The sequence below is a fragment of the Natrix helvetica genome, assembly GCF_964273705.1.
Source record: "Natrix helvetica genome assembly, chromosome: 4".
NCBI classification, from domain to species: domain Eukaryota; kingdom Metazoa; phylum Chordata; class Lepidosauria; order Squamata; family Natricidae; genus Natrix; species Natrix helvetica.
In genome coordinates, this window is record NC_138550.1 from 171,695,938 (window position 1) to 171,722,886 (window position 26,949).

Genomic DNA, 26,949 nt, shown 5'->3' on the forward strand with positions numbered 1-26,949 from the left:
CACTGGGCCACAGAGAGAACAGGTTTCAAACAGGATTTAAAAAAAACATTTTCTAGTGGTTTGGTTAGAATAAAAGATTCTTGACTGAGTTTTTATTTAAAGGATGCCACACAAGGGGAGCAGCTACCCATAACTTGAGCCTCATCAAAGACAGTTGATGAAACGCCTTCGGGAGGTTTTCCGTGAAACAGGAAAAAAATGTAATTAGGATGGATGGGTTTGATGATTTAAAAAAAAATTAAAAAGATGAAAGGTGCATTGTAGCCCCAGAAGACGAGGTCAATTCAAAGGTATAAATCGGAAATGATTTCTTCATTTTTTCTTCCTGCATTTTCAGCTTTGTTCTGGTTCCCTTTCTCTGGTGAAGGAGAGCAAAAGGAACCGGGCACCCTTGGCCTGCAAAAGATACGAGGCAACAGGGCGGCCATCTTCAGCTTTGGAAAAGGAACAGACGTTGCCCACCCCAAAAATCATGATCAGGAACAAGGCAGCAGAGGGGGGGGGGAGGCCTCCGGGTGGGTCTCTGAGCTGGAAAAGGAGTAACACCATCAGCCCCGGAAGGAGTGGAATTTGCGGAGGGAGGGAGGGAGGGAGGGAGGGAGGGAGGGAGGGAGGGAGGGACTGCGGGGTCCTTGGTGCTCTCCGAGTTGGGTTGTTTTCCCGAAGACGTTTCATGACCGGAAGTAGTGACGCCATCAGTGCTAGTGGCTGTGCCAGAGTTTCACACACAGACCCCGGCCATCCGTCTCTCCAAGAGGCCTGGGCAGATCCTGCCCTGAGCAACGCGTTGGAGCAAAGAGATCCCCTTCCAGGCTCAGGAGAGCCGGGCTAGGGAAAAGCATCCCCCGGGGGAAGTGGGACTCCCTAAGCAGCCCCAGCAGGAGGAGGAGGAGAGCGGGTCCCCCTGGAGTCCCTTTTCCCATGGCCCAAACTCCCTTTAGCTCTGGTCCCACCAAGGAAGAGGCAGCGGCTCAGAGGTCAGTCAAGGCTCAGGCTGGTTGTGTGAACGTGGCTCTCGTCCCCTGATGGGAGGCTGTGTGAACTGAGACCTACGACTGTATGAACTGGGTCTCCGCAGGTATTTGCTTCTGCCACACCCAAAGCCCGAGAGCAGGCAGGGAGGGTGCCCTGACCCAGGGGGTTCTCCAACCTTGGCAACTTTAGGACTTGTGGGCTTCAACTCCCAGAATCCATAAAGTCGCCGCGGTTGGAGACCCTAAAGCATCCTAGGTGGCACCTGCCCTCTGCAGACCTCCTTCCCTGCCCCTCCTCCGTTTGTCCCCCTTGTTTCAATCCGGCTCCCGACTTGACCACGGAGGGCAATGAGACAAACCACCCATCCTTTGGCCACGGAAATCGTGGGGCCAATGGGGACTGCAGAGGAGGGGCATGTCTACACAGACTGCAGCCCCTGCGCCCCACTCGTGACAGGGGCAGGCTCCGGATTTGCTGCCAAGACAACCTGGGGGAGGGGAGGTCCGTGTTGCTGCCCAGGTTCCTCCGGAGCTGCAGGGTTGGTACCCCCAGGGATCCCCCCTCTGCGGCCGGGTGGCCTTTCAACCCCCCACCCCACCCCTTCCATGGCCCCAGCTTCCAACTGACGGACCGGAAGGGGCCATCGCCTCCCCTTCCTCCCCAGCATGACAAGGGCTCAGCCAGTCCCACCTGCCCTGCAGGAGGTCCCCCAAAGCCCCCCAGGCGCCCCATGGAAGCTTCCTCCCCTGGACCCAACCCTCAGGAACCCCAGACCAGGGAAATTGCATCTTCCCTTTCCATTCTCTGCTACGGTAGACGTCTCCAACCGTGGTCACTGTAAGACTGGTGGAATTCTGGGAGTGGAGGTCCTCCAGCCTTCAGAGGGGCTGGAGACCCCAATGTCCCCTCGCTCAGGAAGAAGCAGGGCCCAACACCTGCCCCTTTTAGGGACATAGAAAATAAAATTTATTCTCCGTTCAGGTGTCTACACTGTAGTTGCATCACTAACCATGACCCCCATGGCAAGAGTGCAGCTGACGGGACTCGACACAACCCCCCCCCGACCCCCCCAGGAGGAGGAGAAGCCTCTGCCTGGGACCAGAGTCTGCCTTGGGGCCCCTCTGAGGGCAGGAGGCGGAAGAGCAGCGGCAGCAGCAGCCGGGACAAGGGGCTCCTCCACATACTCAACAGAAACAAACGAGGAAAAGGATTTGGGATCCAGAGGCGGGACCCTTCCGCCCTGCCACGCCCGGCAGTCCTCCTGCCCGCCCCAGGCGTCAGTAGCGCCATGCAGAGGCAGGCAGGTGAGGAGAGGAGGAGGAGGAGGAGGAGGGCACGGCGGAGGCCTCGGCGGTGCTCAAAGCCGGAGGTGGCTTCCCGGTGGTCAGGGCTGAGCTCCGGCGGCCGCAGGGACGGGCGAGCCCAGCGCATTCGGAGAGGCGATGACGGGGGAGGCGGCCAAGCTGCCCATCGGCTGGGAGGCTGACATGGAGGCGATTCCTGCAGGGGGAGAAAAGGAAGGGAAAGGGAGAACAGGGGCCGGAAATGGGCCTGGCCTGCCTGGAGAAGAGGAGGACTTGGGGTGACACGATGGCAGAGTTGAGGGGCTGCCCCAAAGGAGACGGGGGGGGGGGGCTCTGCCTATTCCCCAAAGCGCCTGAAGGCAGGAAAAGAAGAAGCAACGGGTGGAAACCAATCAAGGAGAGAACCAGCCTGGAACTGAGGAGGAATTTCCTGACAATGAGACCAATTAACCAGTGGAACCGCTTGCCACCAGAAGTTGTGGGCGCTCCAACATTGGAGGTTTTAAAGAAGTGGCTGGACAGCCAACGGTCTCCTGCTCGAGCAGGGGGTTGGGCTAGAAGACCTCCCAGGTCCCTTCCAGCTCTATTCTGATGGAGGAGGAAAGAAGGGGTGAAGGAGGCTGCCTGGGAAGCCAAGGCCTCATCCGTGCTCTCCCTGGATGAAGACCACGCAGGAGCTAAGCCTCCCAGGGCTACGGCTGGCATCCCCCACCCGGCCACAGCCACGGTGCCTACCTGCCAACATGCTGGAGGAGCTGACAGGTGTGTTAGATGAGGAGAGGACGGCGGAGGAGGCCAGCCTGGCTGGGTCCTTCACAATCGGATCTGTGCAGAGAGAGAGGAGGGGGGAGGGAGGGGGAAGCAGGGGGGAGTCAGGTGGGGGGATGGCTCCCTGGACCCCCTGCCTGCTCAGCACCCAGAAGGGGGCAGCTGAGTCCGCGCAGGAGAACATGGCGGGAGGGCAGCGGAGAGAGAGGAGGGCTGGCCAGAGGGGGCCTCTGCAGGAGGGAGAGTCAGCCAGCCCAGCTCCATCCAAGGGGGGCTTGAGGTCCGCGGGGGAACCCGGCTGAGGCTGCTACCCACAGAAGTAGGGGTGCTCCATGGCCTCGCGGGCCGTCAGCCGCGCCTGGTGGTCGTAACGCAGGAGCTTGTCCAGGAAGTCCAGGGCCTCGGTGCTGACCAAGTGTTGGTTTTCGCTGTGCACGAAGCGCTCCCATCGCTTGCGGGAATGCCTGCCCCGGAGGGAGGGAGAGGGGGAGAGGTTCCCACAGGTGCCCTTCACACACACACACCCAGGCCCGCCAAAGGGAGGGGTGCCCGGGAGGGGTCCCCGCTCACCCACCTGCCCAGGATGTCGTTGAAGCGGGGGTCCAGTTCCACGTTGTACTTGTCGATGTAGTCGTAGAGGTCCTCGGTGCCCAAGACCTTGGCAATCCGCACCAGCTGGGGAAGGAGCAGAGGGGGGGGGTCACTTGGCCTCCGCCCTGAAGGGGCTTTTCCCAGAAGGCAACTGGATTTTCCTGCTGTTTGTTTCCCTTGGAAACATTCTCCTCCTGACCCAGGAAGCCCCAGAACTTCTCCAGAACTGAGGCAGCTTCTTGGACAAGAGGCAAAGCATTTTGTGAAGCAAGAAAGCACAGAGGTCCAGTTGCCTTCTGGGAAAAGCCCCCCTGGGTCAACCGAGGCCTGGAGGACGGAGGATCTCCGCAGCGAGTCCAGCAGCCCCTGCCTCTGTGCACAGGGAGGACGGGGCTCCCGTTCAAGGCCTCCCCCCCCCCAAATAAAACTCCAACTGGAGTGGGCAGGAGGCAGGAGGGAGCAGGGGGCCCTGGGGGAGGAGCAGGAAGCCAGGGGCTGCCAAGGGAAGGGGGGGCCGGGGCAAGACTGGCACCACTTCCAGCCGGGGGGGCCTCACCTGGTCGTAGTTGTCGTGCCCGTGGAAGAAAGGCTCCTTACGGAAGACCATGCTGGCCAGCATGCATCCCAGGCTCCACATGTCCAGGCTGTAGTCATACATCTGCAGGAGAGAGCAGGGCGAGGGCAGCGGCAGGACAGGCAGAGACCCAGAGGCCTGCCCCCTAACAGGAGCCCAGGCAGGGGACGAGGAGCCCTTAGCCTTCAGGAAGCTCTCATCACACACCCCGTCTCTGGTGCCCCCGTCCCCCTTTCCTCTCCCTGCAAATAGGCACAAGGGACCCTCCAGACTTCGGGCGGAAGGTCCTTCTGCCACCAGAGAGGCTCCGGCCGAGAGTTCCCTCTCCCCAAGAGATTCGGGCCTCATGGACTCTTCTTCACACAGAAGAGCAGCAGAGTGCGAAGGGACCTCGGAGGTCTTCTAGTCCAACCCCCTGCTCAAGCGGGAGGCCCTAGGCCACCCCAGACAAGTGGCCGCCCAGCCTCTTCTTGAAAACCTCCAGCGATGGGGCAATCCCCACTTCTGGTGGCAACTTCTGTTCCACACAAGTTAATTGTTCTCCCTATCAGGAAGTCCCTCCTCAATTCCCCTTTGCTCCTCTCCTTGCTGAATTTCCACCCGTTGCTTCTCCTCCCTTCAGGGGCTTTGGGGAATACGCTGACTCCCCTCTTTTTTGTGGCTGCCCATCAAAGATTGAAGGACTGCTATCATGCCCCCCCTGCCCCCCCCCCGGTCCTCCTTCTTTTCTCTAGACTAGCCCTGCCCAGTTCCTGCCACTTAGCCTTATCTTAGTCCCCAGCCTTTCTCATCCTCCTGGCTGCTTTTCTCCGCACTCTCCCTTCTCATATCCTGGTGACCAAAACCAGACGCAGGATTCTACCTGTGACCTTCCCAGGGCATCATAAAGCGGTACCAGCGCTTCCAGTGGCACAGGGTCTTTCCCAGCCACGGCCGGACTGGGAGAACTGGGAGCGGGGGGCGGAAGAGCAGAGCTAAGGCTGCCCCTCTCCCCCACCAGGCAGGGCTGCTCTCCTGACCCTTCGGCTTTGCCCTCTGCTCGGGAAGGGGCACAACCCGCCCCGGCTCCTCCCCCCAGGCAGGCCCCATTCCGAGGTGGCTGACTTACCTGGTAATCCACCAAAAGCTCCGGCCCCTTGAAGTAGCGGGAAGCCACCCTGACGTTGTACTCCTGTCCCGGGTGGTAGAATTCTGCCAGTCCCCAGTCGATCAGGCGCAGCTGCAGCAGCCGGCAGGATTGGGGGGCGGGGGGGGGGATAAATAAATAAGCTTCTGAGCCCTGAATCAACCTGTTCCTGTCTGAAGATCAGAGGAGACACGGACGGGCGTCTGGAAGCAGACGGGGAACCAGGACTGGGAAGCAGGGAGCTAAATTGGCCCCATTTGGGTTCACTTTGGGGGGACAGACAACTGAGGAAATGCTACACACACATAGACACACACACAGACACACAGACACAACCCCCCACTGCAGACCAGGGCTCTCCATCCTTGGCCTCTTTTAAGACTGGTGGACTTCAACTCCCAGAGTTCTCCAGCCAGCGTCCTGGGGCATTCTGGGAGTTGAAGTCCACCAGTCTCACCAGAGGCCAAGGATGGAGAGCCCTGCTGTAGACCACCCGGAGGAGGGCTGGGCAGCCAGAAGGCGCAGGAGAGGCCACAGAGTCCCGGAGGTGCTCAGCTGAAGAAGCCAAGCCAAGAAAAGCCAGGAGGTCCGGTGGCTTCTTGGAAGAAGAAGAAGAAGAAGGAGGGGAAAAAGCCACTTGGGACAACCTGGAGGAGGAAGGAGAGCCTCCATGGCCACAGAGATGTTCAAAGGCAGCACCTCCTGCTCTGTCCCAGCAACTGCTCCCGCCTGCGGGCCTTCCTCCTCACCACCCAGGAGGCCGACTGCCGCCCCAGGCGAGGCAGCGGGGGAGACCGGGGCCTGCTCTGCTCTTCCAGCGTGCTCCGTGCACCCTTCGGACCTCGTCCTCAAAGTCAACGGGCTCACCTTCCGGTGCTCGTGGTCGATCATCACGTTGTGTGGCTTGACGTCCCGGTGCATAACCCCCATGCTGTGGCAGTAATCCAGAGCCTGTGAGGGGGGAGAGAGCGGGTGAGTAGAGGAGGAGACCCCCCCCTCAACTCTGCACCAGCCCCAGGAGCCCCCTAAAGGCAACCCCAGGCCCCCCGAGGCCTTTCCTAGCGTTGGGGGCACCCAGCCCAATGGGCAAAGCATTCCAATGGCGGCAGGTGGGGTCAGAGTGTAGAGGGCCTCTTCCACGGAGCACAAGCAGGGGGGGGGAGGCAACTAAATGCCAGCTGCCCAAGGGAGCCTGCCTTTGCGTGTGGGCATGTGTGTGGGGTGTGTGTGTGTGTGTGTGTGCGTGTGTGTGTGACACCAGGGAAAGTTAGGAAGAAGGGGAAAGCGAAGGGAAAAGGCCCAGAGCTTCCAGGGGTTTATGACTTGTGGACTTCAACTCCCAGAATTCCTGAGCTGAAGCCTATGAGTCACACAAGGACCATGGCTCCCCCCCCCCCCTCGCTGTAGGGCTAGAGGTAACTTGCCCAGCCCAGTGCCAACTGGGTTTAGCTTTTTGCACAAGGACTGGCCAAGGACCCTTTGTCCCAGCAGAGCTCACGGGCTGCAAACACACCAGGCTGGCTTAGAAAGTTGGCAGCTGCCAACTCATCCCAGCGTGGCACTTCTGCCAAGCCTGTTCCGTATCCGCTGCCACTTAGCTGGCACTGCCAGGGGCCGAACAGGAGACCTCAAGGAGCCTCTGCTCGCCTTCACTGAGCTCCCGGACTCCTCGTGGCTGCAGGACCAGGCGCGGGAAACGCCACGGGGCAAATTCACCCTCCCTGGCTGCTCCCGGTGTAAGGATCCGGATTGCCCAGGTAGGAAAGGTAACCTCCCTCGCCCACCCCAGGGGGAGGCTTTGCCACAGAGCCGGTCGGCCGGCTGCCTAATTCCTACCTTCAAGATTTCGTACATGTAGAATCGGATATCGAAATCCGAAAGCGTCTGGTACAATTGCTGCAGGGCAGAAGAGGGGAAGGGCGGTGAGCAAGGCATCCCCTGGGCTCAGGAAGCTCCTTTCAAAAGCCAGGCTCCCCCTCAGCTATGCAAAGAGCCCCCCCCCCCCCCCCCGGCGTAGGAAAACGGCCCCAGCCATCGTCACGATTCTAGGACCGTTTCCAGGACACTTTAGGGTTGAGAGCCAAGCTTTTTGCACCTGCAAAGCTCTGGCCTGGAGCACTCCCCCCACCCCCACCTTGGCCCTGCTCTCCTCAAGGCTGCGGGGCAGAAACCATAGACTCCAAGGGCTGGAAGGGACCTTGGAGGTCCAGAAATCCTCCAGAGGAAGTCCGCCCAGAGGCCTGCTTTGCTTTCCTGGGGCGCTCAGAACCTGCAAAGGCTGCTGGGCCCTTCTGCTCCGGGCACCGTTCCTCTCCCGCTGGCCTCCCGCCCAGGGCTGCCTCCTCTCCTTGGGGGTGGGGGGGATCATTCCTTCCCTTGCTCTGCTCTCCCTCCGCCGCTGCCCAGCGCTGAGACTCAAGCGAGGGAAGGTTGGGAGTGAAATCTGAGCCAGCTCAAGGACCCCCCCACCCCCTGCAGCCTTTCCTCCCAGTTCAGGAAACAGTGAAGCAGCCAAACGGGCTCCAAGCCACCTTGGCAACCTTAAGAGGCCTGGACTTCAACTCCCAGCATTCCCCAGCGTAGCACAGGCTGGGGAATTCTGGGAGTTGAAGTCCAGTCCCATTGCCCCAAAGACCCAAAGACATACCCACTTCCTCACCTTAAAATCTGTGTTGTTGACATGTTCAAAAACCAGGGCGGGGGTCCGAGACTGCAGGGCCAGACCGTCCGGGGCAGAAGAGAAAGGCAAAGAGAGGTTTAGCCGCAGCTCCCTCCTTCCTTTCGCTTGTCTTAATGTGGGTCGTGCTGGTTCTTCCAGGGGACCCCGCAAGCGGAGGTGAGATGGGCAGGGAGTTGGATGCAGTGCTGGGGGGCCCCTGAGTTGGGTCTGGTCTCCGTTAGGGAGGGGAGGGGGGGGTCACATTGTATTTTATTTACTTATTTAGCCATGTTTGTGGAGGGTCTCTTGGAGGAGGAGGAGGTGACCCTTTGAGGCCACGAAATAAACTTACAGCGAAGTCATTCTGAGTCTGAGTCGTAAGTGTGAGTCCGGTGGCTGTGGGTCAGAACTGGGGCCTGACCTGGAGCCAGAAGGAAGGGGCATTACAGGGAGTCCTCGACTTACAATGGTTCATTTAGTGACCATTACTACGTCAACCATACAAAGGCAACCATTTTTCACACTTACGACTGTTGCAGGATCAAAATTCAGGCGCTTGGCCCTTGACTCGTACTTATGACAATGGTAGCAGCCCAGAGTCAGAGGATCAACTCCCGACAAGCCAGGTCCCTGGGGAAGCCAGATTCACTTAACAACCGTGTTATTAACTTGAGAGCTGTGGGGATTCACTTAACAATGTTGGCAAGCAAGGTCATAAAATGGGGGAAACTCACTGAAGTTTTGCTTAGCAAGGGAAACGTTGGGCTCAGTTGTAAGTCGAGGACTAGGGAGTCGCAGGGAGAAGCCCAGCAAGCCACAACAGAGCAGGCGTCTTTGTCTGAAACGGTGTGGGGCTGGTATGGGGAACCTATGGCACCCGGAGGCCTCTCTGTGGGCAAGGGCACCGTCGCCAGCTGCTCTTCGGGTTCCTGGCGCGCCGGTGGGCCTGCGTTCCAATTTGGGCACTCGGGGCCAAAAGGTTCGCCACCCCTGGTGTAGGGTTTCCTGCCTGAGCAAGGGGTTGGACTAGAAGACCTCCGAGGTCCCTTCCAGCTGCGTTATTCTATTTTAAGTCCCAGGCTGAGGGAGGGAGGGAGGGAGGACACCAGACTCCTCCCTGCCACCAGTCGGGCACTAGAAAGCCACGCCTTCCCATTTTTTCTTGGCGGTGCGTGTGTGTGTGTGTGTGTGTGCTTTGCAGTGGGGGTGGGGGAGATTCAGAAAACCCCCCCCCTCCCCTCCCCTTACCACAGGGTCCTTGACGATGTCTAGAAGGTTGATGATGTTTGGGCCCCCTCGGAGGTTTTCCAGGATCTTAATTTCACGCTTTATTTTCTTCTTTTTTACTGGCTGAAAGAAAAGACACAGCTGTGGTTACCGCTCGGCTTCTGCCGGACCCTCAGCCCCCCTCAGCCCCCCCCCCCCGCCTGTGGCTCCGTTCAGCCATGAGAGCCCAGGAAGTCATGGGGGCTGCTGCTTCTCTGCCTCCCCTCCAGGGCAGCAGCCCTGAAACGATCCAGGCAGAGGGGGCTTGCTCAGAGGCAACAAGCACCTGCAACCCCCCACCCACCCCCTGCACAGAGCTCAAAGCATCGCAGAGCTCCTTATTTATCAGGCAAATCAATTCAACCTGCTATTGTAAACCTATTGTAAAGCAAGACCACAAGCAGAAAAGGTGTAACATGTTTATGTTATACAACATACAAGCCGACAGGAGGCGGGGGGGCGAGGGGGGGGGCTCCCAGTCAGCAGCAGATTCCCCAGGCCGGTTTAAAGCTTTTGCTGGCATCCAGTCACTTTCGGTCGCCCAAGCTCTTCTTAAAAACTTTCCCAAGTTGTGAATGCTCCAACACGTCAGTGGTCAGGAATGGTCTGGGGTCTCCTGCTTGAGCAGGGGGTTGGACTAGAAGACCTCCAAGGCCCCTTCCCATTCTTGTTATTCTGTTCCGTCCTTTGCAGAAGCGCTGTTATGATCAGCCCCACTGGGGGGTGAAGGTGAGGGTTGGGGTGACTCGAACCTGGATCCCCCCCCGGGCCCCCATGGCCTGGGTGAAGGAGGGACATTCCACACCAGAAGACACCCCAACGCTCAACCGGGAAGACGCCGACTGACACACCTTCAGGATTTTCACCACCACTTTCTCATTGTTGGTGATGTTGATGGCTTCAAAGACTTCGCTGTATTTGCCACGCCCGAGTTTCCGCACCAGCTGGTAGTCGTCTTGGTTACTGTGGAAATGGAGGGGAAGAGGAGGGGGTTGAGCTGCCTGGAGGCCGGCTCCCTGGCACGGCTGCCCCCTTGCCCCAGAGCCAGTCAGCCAGGGGCAGAAACGCCTCTCTGCTGCCCCGTCCCGACCCACAGCTCCTGGCTGCCTTTGGCATCCGCCCCCCCCCCCTAGGCCCTTAGAGTGGGATTTAGGGTGCCCTGATTACACCCCAATAAAAACCCCTGAAAAAGTCCAAGGGAGGGAGGGGCCTTGGCGCTCTCTGGGCTGGGCTGTTTTGTTTTGCTTTTGAAAAAAGTTTATTACTTTTATTTCTAATAAGAGAATTGACGCAACATCTGGCTAAAGTGGTAAGATTGTTTCGTTACTGGAAAGAGACAGGTTGACAACGAATGCTGATAATTAAAAACTTAGTTAATCCTTGGTGATTAATAAGTAGGATTTTGTAAATGCTTATAGAATGTTTTTGTTCTTTTAAAATGTTTATTCGTTAACAGATAATCCATTATGATAATAATAGTGAAATAATAACTTTAATTAGTAAAAACAATTTGGGTATAAACTATAACTTGGGACCTGGAAAAAAGATTTATCAATTTTACTAATACTTTTTTGCTTTGGATTTTGTTATAAAGATGTAATCTCTCCTGGGTACTTTTAAATTCTATTAATAAATTTATGTCTAGATTTATTATAAAGATGTTAGATAACTACAATAACAATAATGAAATGTTAATGGATAATGTTTAATGATTTTATATGCGTTGGCATTGGTGAAATTACAGAAACAGCTAATGAATGCCAGTATGTGGTTATAAATGATTCTAGATAAAAGCACGTTTAAACAATTCTAGTTAAATGAGAATGATGGTACATTGATGGTAAAATACATAAAGATCTTTGATTTAAAATGTACAATCCAATATGAATGAAGTATAAAGAATGATTGTGGTAGTAACACACAAAATTTATTTGCAACCAATCGACATGCTTTCGGGAAGATGTAACGAAGAATGATTTTTTTTGTGTGTGTTTTTTGTTTAATTAAAACAATAAAAAAATTCAAAAAAAAATACAATCTCATAACTGTTATTAATAATGTGTATTATCTTTTAACATTTATGTTTTTCTTCCCCTACAATTAATAATATAATCAAGATTGCTTTTCTACCACCCCATAAACCTATTTTACAACAGCCCTACTTCTTCCCCCTTCCCTCCCTCCTTTTCTCCTTTCTTCTTTCCTCCTCTCCCTCCCCTTCCTCTCCCACATGTCTCCCTTCTTCTTCCCTCTCCCACCCTCTCTCCTACTCTTACTCCCCCTCCGTTTCTTCCTCTCCTTTTCCCTTTCTTCTTTCCCTCTCCTTTCTCCTCTCCTCCTCCTCTCTCCGTTCCCTCTTTCCGTTGTTGTGCCTGCATATTTTCCTCTTCAGTCTGCTGTGTTTTCCGGATGGAGTCCTAGCGAACCCAGAGCTGAGCTGTTTTCAAGCAGACGATTCATCACCCAACTAGGGAACATCATCAGTGCTGGAAGGGAGGGAACTTTGCCCCTCTAACTCCCAACACTTCTAGCACTGAAGCCGTGACCTAGCTGGGTTACGAAATATCTATATTTTATCACATAAGTACAGGTAATCCTTAACTTACAATCACTTTTGTGACCGCTCAAGGTTACGACGGCACTAAAAAGGGACATGACCATTGTTCACACTTATAACCGTTGCACCACCTCCAAGGGCACGTAGAAACTCAGAAACTTGGCAACTGCCTCGTATTTATGACGGTCGCAGTGCCCCTGATCCCCTTTTGTGACCTCCTGACAAGCAAAGTCAATGGGGAAGCCGGATTTGTTTAATGACCATGCGACCACCGGAGCCTTAAACCGGGTGGCGCCTTTGCGGCCTCTCCGGCGGCAACGATCCACCCTGGCCCCTTGGTTTACCGAGGAGCTAAGGGTGATGAAGCGCCGCAAGAGACGCCTAGAGAGTCGTTGGAGATCCTCTCGTTCCGAATTCGACCGAACACAGGTACGAACCCACTTAAGGACGTACCTTGTGGCATTGAGAGCGGCCAAACGTCAATATTGTGCCGCTCTCATTGCATCCGCAGAGAACCGCCCTGCCGCCCTGTTTCGGGTGTCCCGCTCCCTTCTGTTTCAGAGGCCGCGGGAGGCCCCTTTACAGGGTAGAGCAGAGGAATTTGGGAAATATCTGCAGGATAAAATCGCTCAAATCCGGAAGGATTGGGTCCCTTTCAGTGGTCCGGGCGAGACGTCCATGGCGAGTCTTGAGAGACCAGTCTGGGAGGAGTTTGACTTGGTTGACATCGAGGATTTGGACAGAATGCGTGGACGGCTGCGACCTACCACATGTTTATTGGACCCATGCCCCTCCTGGCTTGTACTGGCATCCTGGGAGGTTACACGTGACTGGCTCCTGGGCCTAGTGAACGCTTCGCTGGGTGCGGGGTCTCTCCCGGCCGCCTTGAAAGAGGCGGTGGTGAGACCCTTACTCAAGAAGCCTTCTCTGGACCCTACGGAGCTGGCCAATTATCGTCCTGTCTCCAACCTTCCCTTTTTGGCGAAGGTTGTAGAGAGTGTGGTAGCTTATCAGTTTCCACGACATCTGGAGGAAAATGATTATCTAGACCCGCGCCAGTCCGGCTTCCGCCCCGGACACAGCACGGAGACGGCCTTGGTCGCGTTGGTGGATGATCTCTGGAGGGCCAGAGATAGGGGTTGTTCCTCTATCCTGGTCCTATTAGACCTCTCGGCGGCTTTTGATACCATCGACCATGGTATCCTGTTGCACCGACTGGAGGGGTTGGGGGTTCGGGGCACCGTTTTGCGGTGGTTCGGCTCCTACCTTTCCGGCCGGACGCAACGTGTGTTGGCAGGGGAGCAGAGGTCGACCCTAAGCCCCCTCATATGTGGAGTGCCACAGGGGTCGGTCCTCTCGCCGCTCCTGTTCAACACATATATGAAGCCGCTGGGTGAGATCATTCGTGGTTTTGGGGTGGGATATCATCTGTACGCTGATGATACTCAGCTGTACATTTCCACCCCGAACCACCCCAACGAGGCCGTCGAAGTGATGTCCCGGTGCTTGGAAGCCGTACGGGTCTGGATGGATGACAACCGACTCAGGCTCAACCCCTCCAAGACGGAGTGGCTGTGGGTTCCGCCCCCCCGGTTCAACCAGTTACTTCCATCTCTGGCCATTGGGGGCGTACAACTAGCCCCCGTGGAATGGGCGCGCAATCTGGGCGTCCTCCTGGATGCCCGGCTGTCCATGGATGACCATGTGACAGCCGTGGCAAGGGGGGCGTTCCACCAGGTTCGCCTGGTGCGCCAATTGCGCCCCCTATTGGACCGGGATGCCTTACGCACAGTCACTCATGCGCTGGTGACGTCTCGCCTCGACTACTGCAATGCTCTCTACATGGGGCTTCCCTTGAGATGCACTCGGAGACTTCAGTTGGTCCAGAATGCGGCCGCGCGGGTGATTATGGGGAGTACAAGGTACTCCCATGTGACACCTCTCCTGCGCGAGCTGCACTGGCTTCCTGTGGTCTACCGGGTGCGTTTCAAGGTTTTGATTACGATCTTCAAAGCGCTCCATGGCTCAGGACCTAGTTACCTGCGGGATCGTATCTTGCCCCATACATCCCTACGACCAATTCGCTCACACAGAGAGGGACTTCTCCAGGTGCCGTCCACCAGACAATGTCGGGGGGCGACGCCTAGGAGCAGAGCCTTCTCTGTGATGGGCCCAGCCCTGTGGAATGACCTCCCCCCTGATATCAGGACCACCTCTGACCTCCGCTCCTTCCGCGTAAAGCTTAAGACCCACCTCTTCCAAGTAGCTGGCCTGGCTCAACCATAGTTTTATCATATCGCTCCTGACGGGTTTTTTAATTGTGTATTTTATATTGTAATTGAGGGATTTTAAATTGAAATTTTAATGCTATTTTATTCATTTGTTTACCTCCTCCTTGCACATGCATATTTATATGTTTATGTATTGTTATATTTGTATATTTTTATGTGTTTTAATTGTACGCCGCCCCGAGTCCTTCTGGAGAGGGTGCGGCTAATCAAATAAAATTTGATTTGATTTGATACTAACTTAACAATAGCAGTGATTCACTTAACAACGGTGGCAAGAAATATCATAAAATGGGAGCAAAAATCGCTTAACCACTCTCTTGCTTAGTGATGGAAATCTTGGCTCAATTTTGGTCATAGGGTGAGGACTACCTGTATTGCAAACTCCCTCCCCCCTCCCCCCAAGAAAAGGACTGAAAATGCTGCTAAAGGGGCTCTGGCCAAACGGCAGCCGGTCTTAAGGCAGAGTTCCCCAACCTTTCCGGCTTTGTGGACCGGTGGTGTGTGTGGTGTGTGTGTTAGCGTGTGCAAATGGAGCGCATGGGCTCGCCCACTGCTTGTGCAAGTGAAGGTGTGTGTCCCTGCGCGTGCTTGCAAACCACTCAGGGCCCACTAGGGGGCTGCAGCCCACAGGTTGGAGAGCGCTGTCTTAAAGAGCGCTGGGTGGCATTCACTCCCTGGACTCTGCAGCTTCTCTGCGGGTCTATAAGACCCCTGAAAATCCCCCCCCCAAGCTCCCTGGGGCTCCTTCACGCCCACCTTGTCCCCTTAGCCCACCCTCGCCCCCCCATCCTGCAGGCTTCTCCTGTCAACCAGGAGCCTTGGCCCCTGGCATCGACAAGGACCCCCAGGGGGCTTTTCTCAAGCGGCAACTGGACCTTCGTGTTTTTCTTTGGAAGACGTTTTGCTTCCCTTCCAAGAAGCTTCTTCAGCTCTGACTGGATGGTGGGGTGGGGAAGGGAAGGACATTTGCCTCCCTTCCAGAGAGTCCTTGAGGCCACTCAGGGTCACCTCAGTGGGGCAAATGGCGGTGGGGCAAGATAAATACAGGGGCCAGAAATTATTTGGAACAGCCATGCCAGTGGAGATTTGGGTGTGTGTGTGTGCAAAGCAAGGAGCATTTTGGAGGGTCTCTGAGGAAGCCAGCCTGGCCAACTCCCAATCTTAGAATTTATGGGGGTTCGTCCTTCTTTCGCAGAGAGATAGAAAGAAGAGAATAACTTTACCCTCACTTTGAATGCATTAAACATTAAAATACAATGTTGTTGTATACACTACAGAAGCAGGACAAAATAAAATAAAAACAAAGATATGTACAGAGAAACAACAGGGTGTAGTTCGGGTGTATATTCTTAGTCCTTTGGCCCGTCTTGGGAGCCCGGGAGAGGCAGGCCAGGCAAACAAACCACCACAAACTGAGGGGGGAAAGCTTTGCTCCTTCAGGGGTCCACAGGGGAGGAGGAGAGATTGGGAGGGGGGGGGAGCACCCGGCCAACCTTCTGCCGCCCCCACCGTCACCTACCCCCATTCCACCACGTGTGACTCGTAGTCCCAATATTCGCGAGGCCTCTGGGTGTTGACCTCCGTGTAGACCCTCGCTCGACTTGGGACCGGGCCCGACATGCTGTCCCAGGGTGACGGCCACAACCACGGTTGCCCTGAAAGAAGCAAGGAGATTAATCACCTGCACAAACAATGCAGAACAAGGCTGCCGCCCCCCCCCCTGAAAATTTGGAATAGGGCGACGACTGGGGCCTTGGACCGGGTTGCGCCTTTGAGACCTCTCCTGCGGCATCGACCCACCCGAGCACCTTGGTTCACTGAGGAGCTAAGGGTGATGAAGCGCCACAGGAGACGTCTAGAGAGCAGGTGGAGGTCCTCACGCTCCGAATCTGACCGAACACAGGTAAGAGCCTATTTACGGACTTACCTTGTGGCAATAAGAGTGGCCAAGCGTAGACATTGTGCCGCCCTTATTGCGTCCGCGGATAACCGCCCTGCCGCCCTGTTTCGGGTGACCCGCTCCCTTTTATCGCAGGGGACGCGGGGGGCACCCTTACAGGGAAGAGCAGAGGAGTTTGGGGAATATCTTCAGGACAAAATCGATCAGATCCGGAGCGGATGGACCTCCGTCAGTGGACCAGACGAGCCGTCAACAGCGAGTCTTGAGAGACCATTCTGGGAGGAGTTTGACTCTGTTGCCCCCGAGGATTTGGACAGGTTGCGTGGACGGCTGCGACCCACCACATGTTTGATGGACCCGTGCCCCTCCTGGCTGGTACTGGCAGCCTGGGAGGTGACACGAGGCTGGCTTCTGGGCCTGGTGAACGCCTCATTGGGTGAGGGATACTTACCAACCGCCTTGAAAGAGGCGGTGGTGAGACCCTTGCTCAAGAGACCTTCGCTCGACCCAATGGAGCTAGCTAACTACCGTCCAGTCTCCAACCTCCCCTTTTTGGCGAAGGTTGTTGAGAATGTGGTGGCACAGCAGTTTCCGCGACACCTGGATGAATCCGACTATCTAGACCCACGCCAGTCCGGCTTCCGACCCGGGCACAGCACTGAGACAGCCTTGGTCGCGTTGGTTGATGATCTCTGGAGGGCCAGAGATAGGGGTTGTTCCTCTATCCTGGTCCTATTAGACCTCTCGGCGGCTTTTGATACCATCGACCATGGTATCCTATTGCGCCGGTTGGAGGGGATGGGAGTCGGAGGCACCGTTTTGCGGTGGTTCGGCTCCTACCTCTCCGACCGGAAGCAATGTGTGTTGACAGGGGGGCAGAGGTCGTCCCTGAGGCCACTCACTTGTGGGGTGCCGCAGGGGTCGGTCCTCTCGCCTCTCCTGTTCAACGCATATGTGAAGCCGCTGGGTGAGATCATCCGTGGTTTTGGGGTTGAGTACCACCTGTACGCTGATGACACTCAGCTGTACATTTCAACCCCAAACCACCCCAACGAGGCTGTCGAAGTGATGTCCCGGTGTTTGGAAGCCGTCGGGGTCTGGATGGGGGACAACAGACTCAGACTCAACCCCTCCAAGACTGAGTGGCTGTGGCTACCGGCACCTCGGTTCAGCCAGCTGACACCATCGCTGGCCATAGGGGGCGAACAACTGTCCCCTGTGGAGCGGGCGCGCAATTTGGGCGTCCTCCTTGATGCCCGGCTGTCAATGGAGGACCATGTGGCAGCCGTGGCAAGGGGGGCGTTCCACCAGGTTCGCCTGGTGCGCCAATTGCGCCCCCTACTGGACCGGAGTGCCCTGCGCACGGTCACTCATGCGCTGGTGACGTCTCGCCTGGACTACTGCAATGCCCTCTACATGGGGCTTCCCTTGGGACGCATCCGGAGACTGCAGCTAGTTCAGAACGCAGCCGCGCGGGTTATCATGGGGAGTACACGTTACTCCCACGTAACACCTCTCCTGCGCGAGCTGCACTGGCTACCTGTGGCCTTTCGGGTGCGTTTCAAGGTATTGATTACCATCTTTAAAGCGCTCCATGGCATAGGACCTAGTTATCTGCAGGATCGCATCCTACCACACACGTCCCTGCGACCTATCCGCTCACACAGGGAGGGACTCCTCCTGGTGCCGTCCGCTAGGCAGTGCCAGCGGGCGACACCTAGGAGTAGGTCCTTCTCTGTGATGGGCCCAACCCTCTGGAATGACCTCCCCCCCGACATTCGAACTACCACCGACCTCCGTTCCTTCCGTCAAAAATTAAAGACTCACCTATTTCAATCAGCTGGCCTGGCACTCTCTTAGTTTTGTCTCCCGGGGATTTATTTTAATTGGGTTTGGGTTTTAATTGGGGATGTTTTTTAGGGTTTTAGAATATATTTATTTCTTGTACAGCCTATCTCCTCCATCCAAATGTATTTAATTGTTTTATGATTGTATTTTTTATCTGCATCGACTGTACACCGCCCCGAGTCCCTTTTCGGGAGAGGGGGCGGTCTAGAAATCCAAGAAATAAATAAAAAATAAAATAATATATATATATATATATAATATGCCGGCTGGGGGATTCTGGGAGCTAAAGTCCCCACCTGTTAAACCTGTTCAGATGGGGAAAGCCCCGGAAGGCACCTCATCAGCAGGGATTCCTAGGGAAGTCTGAGTCCAGCTGGGCTTTCCTGAGCACAGAGGCAGCCGCACAGGGGTCCAGAAACCCCAACATCCCCTGGGGATTGGGGGCTGCTTGGAAAGGGAAGGTTGGGAAACAGAGCAGGACTTAATGGTCCAGAACAAGCTTTGATACAGCAGTTGGGGGCAGCTCTCTGGGGCTTCAGCCTTGGCTGCTCCCCAGATCTGCCTCCCTGGGAAGCCCCGTTAGTGCCAGGGATCCCCAATCTCTGGTCTGCAGACGGGCACCGGGCCACGGTATGCCAGCAACTGGGCTGTGCAAACAAGCAAAGCCCCATCCATGGGATGCAGACAGCACACAATTCCAGCCCCCCCCCCCCCCCGGTCCTCTCTGTTGCTCCGGTCCCTGGTGGCCACTACTTCAGTGCGTCGAGCCCTGAGTTTTCCAGGAAGGAGGGACGAAAGGACCACTCCCTTCCAAGCTGTTTCCCGTCCGGCCAAGCCTGGCAAAGGGAGGAGGGGTCTACCCGTTTCCTCTCTGGTCTCTCTCCATGGGGACTCCTCTTCAGAGGAGCCCACGCTAGGAATGCAGCCCGATGTAAACAAGATATTGAGACTCTGCAAAGAGTGCAGAGAAGAGCAACAAAGATGATTAGGGGACTGGAGACTAAAACCTATGAAGAACGGTTGCAGGAACTGGGTATGTTTAGCTTAAGAGAAAGAAGGACCAGGGGAGACATGATAGCAGTCTTCCAATATCTCAGGGGTTGCCCCAAAGAAGAGGGAGTCAAACTATTCTCCAAAGCATCTGAGGGTAGAACAAGAAGCAATGGGTGGAAACTAATCAAGGAGAGAAGCAACTTAGAACTGAGGAGAAACTTCCTGACAGTTAGAACAATTAATCAGTGGAACAGAAGTTGCCTCCAGAAGTTGTGAATGCCGCAACACTGGAAGTTTTTAAGAAGATGTTGGATAGCCATTTGTCTGGAACGGTATAGGGTTTCCTGCCTAGGCAGGAGGTTGGACTAGAAGACCTCCAAGGACCCTCCCAACTGTGTTATTCTGTTAAGATCCAGCAGCAACTCCCCCTCAGGCTGGAGAGGAAGTAGCTGTGCAGCTGGCTCCCTTCTCAGGAGGCCTGCAAGGAGGCTGCCTGACCTGAACAGCCTGCTCCAGCATCCACTGCCCGCTCTCTCCGCCCAGAGGCCCTTTAAGTCAAGAAGAGGCGCTGCCTTGAGGCTGTGTGTGTGTGTGTGTGTGTGAAGGGGGGGGGGTGAGGAGGGCTTGCAGAACCAGGAAACCCAGCAGGGAGGGAGGGAGGCTTCGGCAGGGCTGCAGCCAGAGAAGCAGCCTGCAACCCTTCCCAGCCCAGGCCTGTTGAGATTCACAGGTCCCGCTTGCCCCCAAGGTGCTTTTTCCCAAAGGCCACTGGACTGTCTTCCTTTTTTCCTTTGAAAATGTTTCCCTTCTCTTTCAAAAAGCTTCTGAAGTTCTTGGGCCAGAAGAGAAACGGTTTGAAAGGGGGGGGGAGGCCCCTTGGGGATTTCCCAGCGCAAAGAGGGTCTCAAGAGGGGAAGAGGGATCACAGCCTAAGTTGGCTCTTCCAGCAAGCCGGCCTGGCCTGTTAATTTTGTATTAATTGGGTTTGTTTCTTTGGATACTTACCTAATTTCCTTTTAACTTTTGGGATGTGTGTTTTTTAATGTTGCACGTTGCCCTGAGTCCTTTGGGAGAAGGGCAGCATATAAATCCAATAAATCCATAAAAATCCAATCCATAAGTGACTGAGGGGCCTTTTCTGATGCCACCTGATCCGCCCCAGCCCCCCGTGTGCCCCCTGCAGTGATTTCCCCCAGGACTGCTGAGATGGGGAACTTCCACACAGCTTCTGCTGAGCTGCATTCCAGCTGGAGTAAGCAGCTCTTGGGAGCTCTGTCCTTCCCCCAAGGGGTCCTCTGCCCTTGGCAGGTGGGAGGATTTGGGAGGGTTGATTACCTGAAGAACCACCCTCCAATCCATCTGCCCTCCCCAATACTTGGAAGAATGCGACGCAGGGGAAGAGAAGAATCGGCTGCTGTTGCTGCTGCCGCTGCTGTTGGAGGACGCCTGAAAGGCACTTTGGGTGGGCCAGAGCAAAGGGTGAGGGGGGTGGGAGCAGCCCCCTCTGAGCCCTGCTGTGCCAAGCGGAAGCGGAAGGGCCCCCAGGCATGGCCTGGGCAGCCAGTATCCCAGAGTCCTCCTCCCCCTGGAAGAGGAGCCTACAGCATCCTTTGCAAGGGAAAGATCCCCCTCTTAGGGCATCGGGCCTTTCTCCTCCACCCAGAGGAGGCTGCAAGCCATACCGGCCAGCCCAGGCTAAAGGGCTGGAAGGCCAACCCTGTCTTTGCCTTCCTTCCTGTCCTTTGTTTCTTGGATTGTCTACAGGGGTGTGTGGGGGGTGTGTGTGTGTGTAGCTGGGCAACTTGCAAAAATGTACGAGGCGTAATACATCAACTAAAACAATAAAATGAAATTACATTGCAACACAACAAGGCCAAAGCTCATCCAAAATAAGCTTTTGATGGTGGTTGGGGGAGGCCAACCGAAACACCCCCCCCCCCCAGGAAAAGCTCTTCCTTCTCCCCTCCTGGCCACAAGGTCTCCTTGCCCCAAAGGGCCGGACAATGCCAGGGTCCCTTGCCAAACATCTGAATGTAAATCACATGACTTTGGGGATGCTGCAACGGTCATAAGTGTGAACTGTGGTCATAATTCACTTTTTTAGTGACACTGTAAGTTTGAACGGTCGCTAAGTGAACTGTTGTAAGGCGAGGACTATCTGTACTCAACTGCTCTGAAACTCATTGAATTGGGTACCCAACATATTCCAACGGCAAAGTTTTGTCCCGTTACTCATCATTGGTTGGATACTCAACGCACAAGCGAGAACTTCTCATTGTCGGTCGCTTTGGGACTCTACATTATTGCTTAAGGGAGAATTTTATTTGGTACTCCTGGTGCCTCCCGCAATCAATTTTACGATGAGCACCGAGGTGCCACTGTAAATTCCTCCAATCCCCACCATTCAGTCAGAACTGAAGAAGCTTCTTGGCTGAGAAGGAAAACATTTTCAAGGAAAAAGCAAGGAAGTCCAGTTGCCTTTTGGAAAAAGCAACCTGTGACCAGCCCCTGGATGTGCTGGGTCGAAGGAAGGGCCCTGCCAGGGTACCTGAAACGCCGTTCAGCCCTGAGAAACACCAGGACTGCTCAACAGCCGCCTGGGACAACTTGCTATGGGAAAAGTCAACAATTCAATTTAATGATTCAAAATAGTTTAAAATCATTTTAATTTGTCCCCTCTTGTCATCCTTTCTTTAATGAGTCCATTCCACTATTTCTTCGATGTTAGTGTAACTCCTGTCCCGTGGAGAGTTGTCACAGACCCCCTCAACCTGCACCTCTAACAGCTGGAAATTGTCCACCACTCCTCGGATTGATGGGAACCCCAAAAAGCCCCTTCTCGGCTGCGGTGATACTCAGTGACACAGCAGTGTCCGAAACCCACTCTAAAACCCATTCACAGCTGATGCTCCAGAAAGGAATCTGCCACCTTAAGATTATATTCCATTTGGACAGCAAGTTCCCAGGAATTCCCACAGGAGAGAAAGCACCAGCGTACATGCGTGATTGCGTGTTACATACACACAGATTCAAAGGGAGCCAATCTAAAGCACAAACAAAAAGGAAAGAGGAAGAAAACTTCCCACAAACTTTCTTCTAAGTCCCCGTTTTCTTCCCTAGGCCAAAACGCAGCATCTGCCTTTTGTCAAGAGTGCAACCGAAGAAAGTTAGGAAAAACACAACAGCCGACATTGGCATAATAATAGCTGGCATAGATTAGCGCTTTTGAGCTTATCTACCACAGAGTGATAGGACAGGCCTCAAGGTCACCAATCGGATAAGATTCTGTGCAATTAAGCCTAGGCGATACACCCTTCCACACTCAGGCGCTTCGTGGCTGCATGCGCCTCCAGCCTCTTACGAAGAATACATAATTTGAAAGACGTTTAGGCCACCCAATCCAACCCCATGCTCAACGTAGATTCTAACTTTCCATTCCCCACAAAGGGGGCTTTCCCAGCCTCTGAACCAAGAGTGTCCAACCATGGCTAATGTAAGACTTGTGGATTTCAACCTCCAGAATTCCCCAGCCAGCTAAGTGGCCACAGTTGGACCTCCTTGCTCTAAACAAATCTGCCCCCAAGGAGTGAAAACTACTACCCAAATCCTTCCAGAGGGAGAGGAGTGGGAGGCTGCAACCCCCGCCCTACCTGATGGGGCAAGAGGTTGGGCTCTGCTGCTCCGAGAACTGCAGAGGGAGCAATGAGAAGGCAGAGGGGATTCCAGGAGACAAGGGCAAAGGGACAGCCAACTTTCTCCTGCGTCTGATTAAGATCCATCCACTGCAGAGGGGGGGAGGGAGGGAGGGATGGAGGATGGATTGGGGGGTCCTTGGTGCTGAAGTGACTGGCTTAAAATGGGGCAAATCTCAGTCAAGAACTGTCTCATTTAACAACAGAGATTTTGCATACAATTGTGGTTGTAGGTGGAGGATTACCTGTATAAAGAGAGTAAAAACAGTAACAGCCCCTTCCCTGATGACAAGCAATGAGACAAGGCCCTTGATGGGCTCCATCCCCACTTGGCATCATTAAACAGGAAAGCCGCCACCTCCACCACCTCCCTCAAATGTCTCATATGAATTTGGGGCTCAACTGTGGTCATATGTTGAGGACTACCTGTACAAACGAGTTCACCTCTGCACCCAAACGCGGGTCCCCAAATTTCCCGGAGAAAAGACAGGTGGCCTCAAAGGAGCCCATAGCAGCAGCAGCAGCGAAGAGTACCTTGAGCGTGCCGGCTTCAGTAGGTTGCCCCAATGCCACCGGGCGCTGTCCTGCGAGAGGCAGAGCAAGGCACATACAGCATTCCAGGGGGGGAGGGGGGGAGGAAGGGGTGCGAGGCTGGCCACCCGGTGCTCGGAAGGTGTGGCAGGGGTGCTCCCACGCCGTCAGCGGCCAGATTCCATCCGGCACAACGGGGGCAGAAACAGAGGCGGTTCCGAGGACCCAGGCATCCGGTTATAGCATCGCCCCGTTCCTGAAAAAGAGAAGGGATAATTTCTGTAATTTTCATATTCTTCCCCAAACGGTTGTTTTTTACACCCCGGATGCTCTGTACCAACGGCTACGTGGCTGTGGTAACAATTTTAAAGACAGAAGGCCCCACTCTCAAGTAGCTGTTGGAGAATACAAGGTGGTAGGAGCCCTAGAGGTTCTTCCGGGCAGGGCCCAAGAGCTAGATAGGTCCAGGAGGCTGCGTGGAGGACATAAACCTTAGATACAGAATGCTATTCTGTCTGAAGGGTCCTTGGAGCTCTTCTCGTCCAGCCCCCTGCTCAAGCTGGAAATCCTACTCCATTCCAGACAGATAGCTATCCAGTCTCTTCTTAAAAGCTTCCAGGGATGCAGCACCCACGACTCCTGGAGGCAAGAGGTTCCACTGATTAATTGTCCTCTTTGTGAGGAAAGTCCTCCTTAGTTCCAGGTTGCTTCCCTCCTTGATGAGTTTCCATCTGTTGCTTCTTCTTGTCCTGCCTCCCTTCAGGGGCTTTGGAGAGAAGGTGGACTGGCTCTTCTTTAGTGGCAGCCCTTCAACTCATGGAAGACTACCGGGTCACCCCTCGTCCTTCTTTTCATTCAGGTACACAGATAGGATGTAAAAGGACCAGCTCAATCTAAACCAGGGATATCCAACCTCGGCACTTTTAAGACCTGTGGACCAACTCCTAGGATCCCCCAGCAACACAGGTCTTAAAGATGCCAAAGGGGGGCATCCCTGATCTAAATGTTTATAAAGCCAACTGCTTCAAAAGAAAATAGCCCTGGAATTTCCAGGAAGGAGAGAATGGGAGGGAGGGAGGGAGGGAGGGAGGGAGGGAGGAAGGAAGGAAGGAAGGAAGGAAGGAAGGAAGGAAGGAAGGAAGGAAGGAAGGAAGGAAGGAAGACTGTGGGGTCCTTGGTGCTCTCTGAACTTGGTTGCTTTCTGGCAGATGTTTCATGACCCAACTAAGTAGCATCATCAGTGCTAGAAGGAAGGAGGATTTGAATTTTCTACCACTGATGATGTTACCTAGCTCAGGTAATGAACATCTGCCATGAAACCGCCAGGCTCAGAGAGCACTAAGGCGAGGAAGGGAAAGAGGGAAGGAAGGAAGGAGACATGACTGATGATGTTGCCTAGTTGGGTCATGAAATGTCCCTCAGTCCAGGAGGGGCCTGAACCGAAGCAGCCCGATTTCAAAACAAACAAAGGAACTGAAGCTTTCTTGGGGGTTTGGGGGTCTGGAGATGGGCCTTCACGGGCATTTCGCACTCTGTGCCAGGACACGGTTTGCACACTGCATCCACGCAAGCCAAGGCTCCAAGCCCAACCAAGCAAAGCCCACTAGGACTTGGCAGGGGTGCAAAGCAGGGCATTCTGGTGGGCACAGCTCCCACGCAGGAAGCAGCCCCCCACCCCCCTTTCCGCCTGGGGGAACAGCTTGGGAGGGGGGGTGTCAGGAGGACTTGGGCTGATCGAGGGGGTCCCTCCAGGGGGCTCCCTTCACCCCCAGAGCTGAATGTGGGGGGAAGGAAGGGGCAGGGGGGCACAAACGTTGGGGTCCCTCTCGTGTCTGATGCCCATTGGGGGGGAGGCAGGGGGGACAAGGCCAGAAAGCTCTGCTCTGCCCCCCCCCAACCAGAGACCTGACCCCATAGGCCTGGGGACCCCCCCACCCTCCCCTTTCGAGGCATTTTTGGGGATCCTTTACTGGATGGGGGGTCTCCTTCATTCTGCTCCAGGGGGAGCCCCCACCGCCCAAAGAGCCCCCTCTGCGGGGGGAGCCTTCCCCGACTCTCCCCCCCCCAGAAGAGGCCTCCTCAGCCTCCCCTCGCCCCCCCCAATTCAACGGCCGGGCCTCCCTTCCCCATCCCTTCGCTGCGGGGGGCCGGGGGGCGCCGGGGGGAGACCCCCGGCCCCCCCCGGCAGAGCCCCGCCCGCCGCCACTCCCGGGCGCCCCCCCCTCGGCCCCTCCTTACCTCGCCGGGCCGCGCGGGAGGCGGCGACGAGGACGGGGGGAGGGGAGCGGGCGGGTCTCTCCCGGGTCCGCTCCTGGGGGAGGGGGGCCTCTCTCAGCCCGCCGCGGGGGGAGACAAGATGGCGGCGGTGGCGGCGGCAGGAGCGCGAGCGAGCGGGAGCGGCAGGAAGAGGGGGCTTCCCCGCCGGGCCGCCAGGGGGCAGCTTCCGCTTCCAGGCCATAGAGCAGGGCGGGGACGTGGCAGAGCGGCCAAAAGGGTGGTTTGGCCGCTCGGTTCGGCCATAGAGAGGGATGCTGCGGCTGGTCCTGCGGAGCTTCTGGACTGTGGAGCGGCGCCGGCTGGGGATGATGGGCCCGCTTTGCAACCTGGGAGCGTAGTCCTTTCTCTTGGCGGAGGCAGAGAATCAAAATCACGTGGAGTTTGAGCGCCGCCGCTTTATAAAGCCTTAATACAGGGGTGTGCAAACTTGGGAACTTTAAGACTTGTGGACACCCCTGCCTTAAGAAGGCCCCACCTGGAATCCTTTGTCCAGTTTTGGTCCCCCCCATCACGATGTATTATAATTATAGGTGATAAAGAGGTTGGGACTTTGGAAAGGACAAAGAGAGGAGCAGCTTGGATGATGCATGGCCACTCTAGATCCAGCAGCCTCCCAGTATTTGTGGGGTTGAGGGAGTCAAGCTATGCTCCCAAGCACCTGAAGGGGGGTGATGGACAAGAAGCAACGGATGGAAACTGACCAAGGGAAGAAGCAACCTGGAACTAAGGAGGAATTTCCTGACCGTCGGAACAGTGAACCATTGAAAGGGCTTCCCTCCAGAACTTGTGGCTGCTCCATGGGGGTGGGGGGGCTGTCAAGAAGAGGCTGGGCAGCCATTGCTTTGGAATGGTGTGGGGGGAGCAGGGGAAGGGACAGAAGTTCTCCAAAGTCCCTTCCAGCCATTCACTAAGGTTACACTACTGTTACTATTAGTCTTCTCATAGTTGCTATCACCCATCTCCTCCCACTGAGGATTGCAGGACTGGAACTTTGTGGCTTGTAGCCTTATGATTTATATGGATATTATTGTTTCCTGATTGCTTCTTTGTACCCTGTGACTATCGTGGAGTGCTGAACCTTATGATTCTTGAGGAATGTATCCTGCTTTTTTATGCTGAGAGCACCTGCACCAGACAAATTCCCAAGTGTGTCCAATTACACTTGGCCAATAAAGAATTCTATTCTATTCCATTGTGATTGTGCTGAAAGGAGCCAAAAAGGGCCACGGGTTGGGGGGGGCAGCCTTGCATGGGGGACTGCGGGGGAGGGGAGAATTCTGTGAGCTGAAGTCCATCCATTTTCTCAACCCTCTGCTCAAGCCAGAGACCCAGGTGATAGGAAGCAGAATTGTCTTGGGCTATAATCTCCACTTTGAGTGAACCTGAATCACCCTTGCTCCTTATTTTAACATCTTGCCTAGTAAAGCAAAACCTGAAACCATGGTTCTAACCAAGATATTACTCATGTGTGGTTTCTTTTATCATAGCCCAACATTATTATAATTATTCTTTCTTCTAGACTGGCCTTTGTATTTATACAGTAGGTAACCTAGAATCAGCAATGAATGAGTGGTTTATCAGCCATCTGAATAGTCTG

At 55.1% G+C, this 26,949-nt stretch overlaps 1 protein-coding gene across 1 annotated transcript; it reads right to left on the minus strand.

The window, feature by feature from the left end:
* Positions 1 to 1,909: 1,909 nt before the first annotated feature.
* LOC309391956 (casein kinase II subunit alpha-like) lies at positions 1,910 to 25,476 on the minus strand. Its single transcript, XM_081952835.1, has 14 exons — positions 25,314 to 25,476; positions 23,079 to 23,331; positions 15,631 to 15,766; positions 10,115 to 10,226; positions 9,246 to 9,347; positions 7,998 to 8,048; positions 7,175 to 7,234; positions 6,206 to 6,289; positions 5,321 to 5,431; positions 4,195 to 4,296; positions 3,622 to 3,722; positions 3,363 to 3,511; positions 3,015 to 3,104; positions 1,910 to 2,475 (listed from the first exon to the last, which is right to left on the minus strand). The coding sequence occupies exons 3-14, from the start codon at positions 15,729 to 15,731 to the stop codon at positions 2,360 to 2,362; spliced, it is 1,179 nt and encodes a 392-aa protein (XP_081808961.1). The 5' UTR covers positions 15,732 to 15,766; positions 23,079 to 23,331; positions 25,314 to 25,476; the 3' UTR covers positions 1,910 to 2,359.
* Positions 25,477 to 26,949: the final 1,473 nt, after the last annotated feature.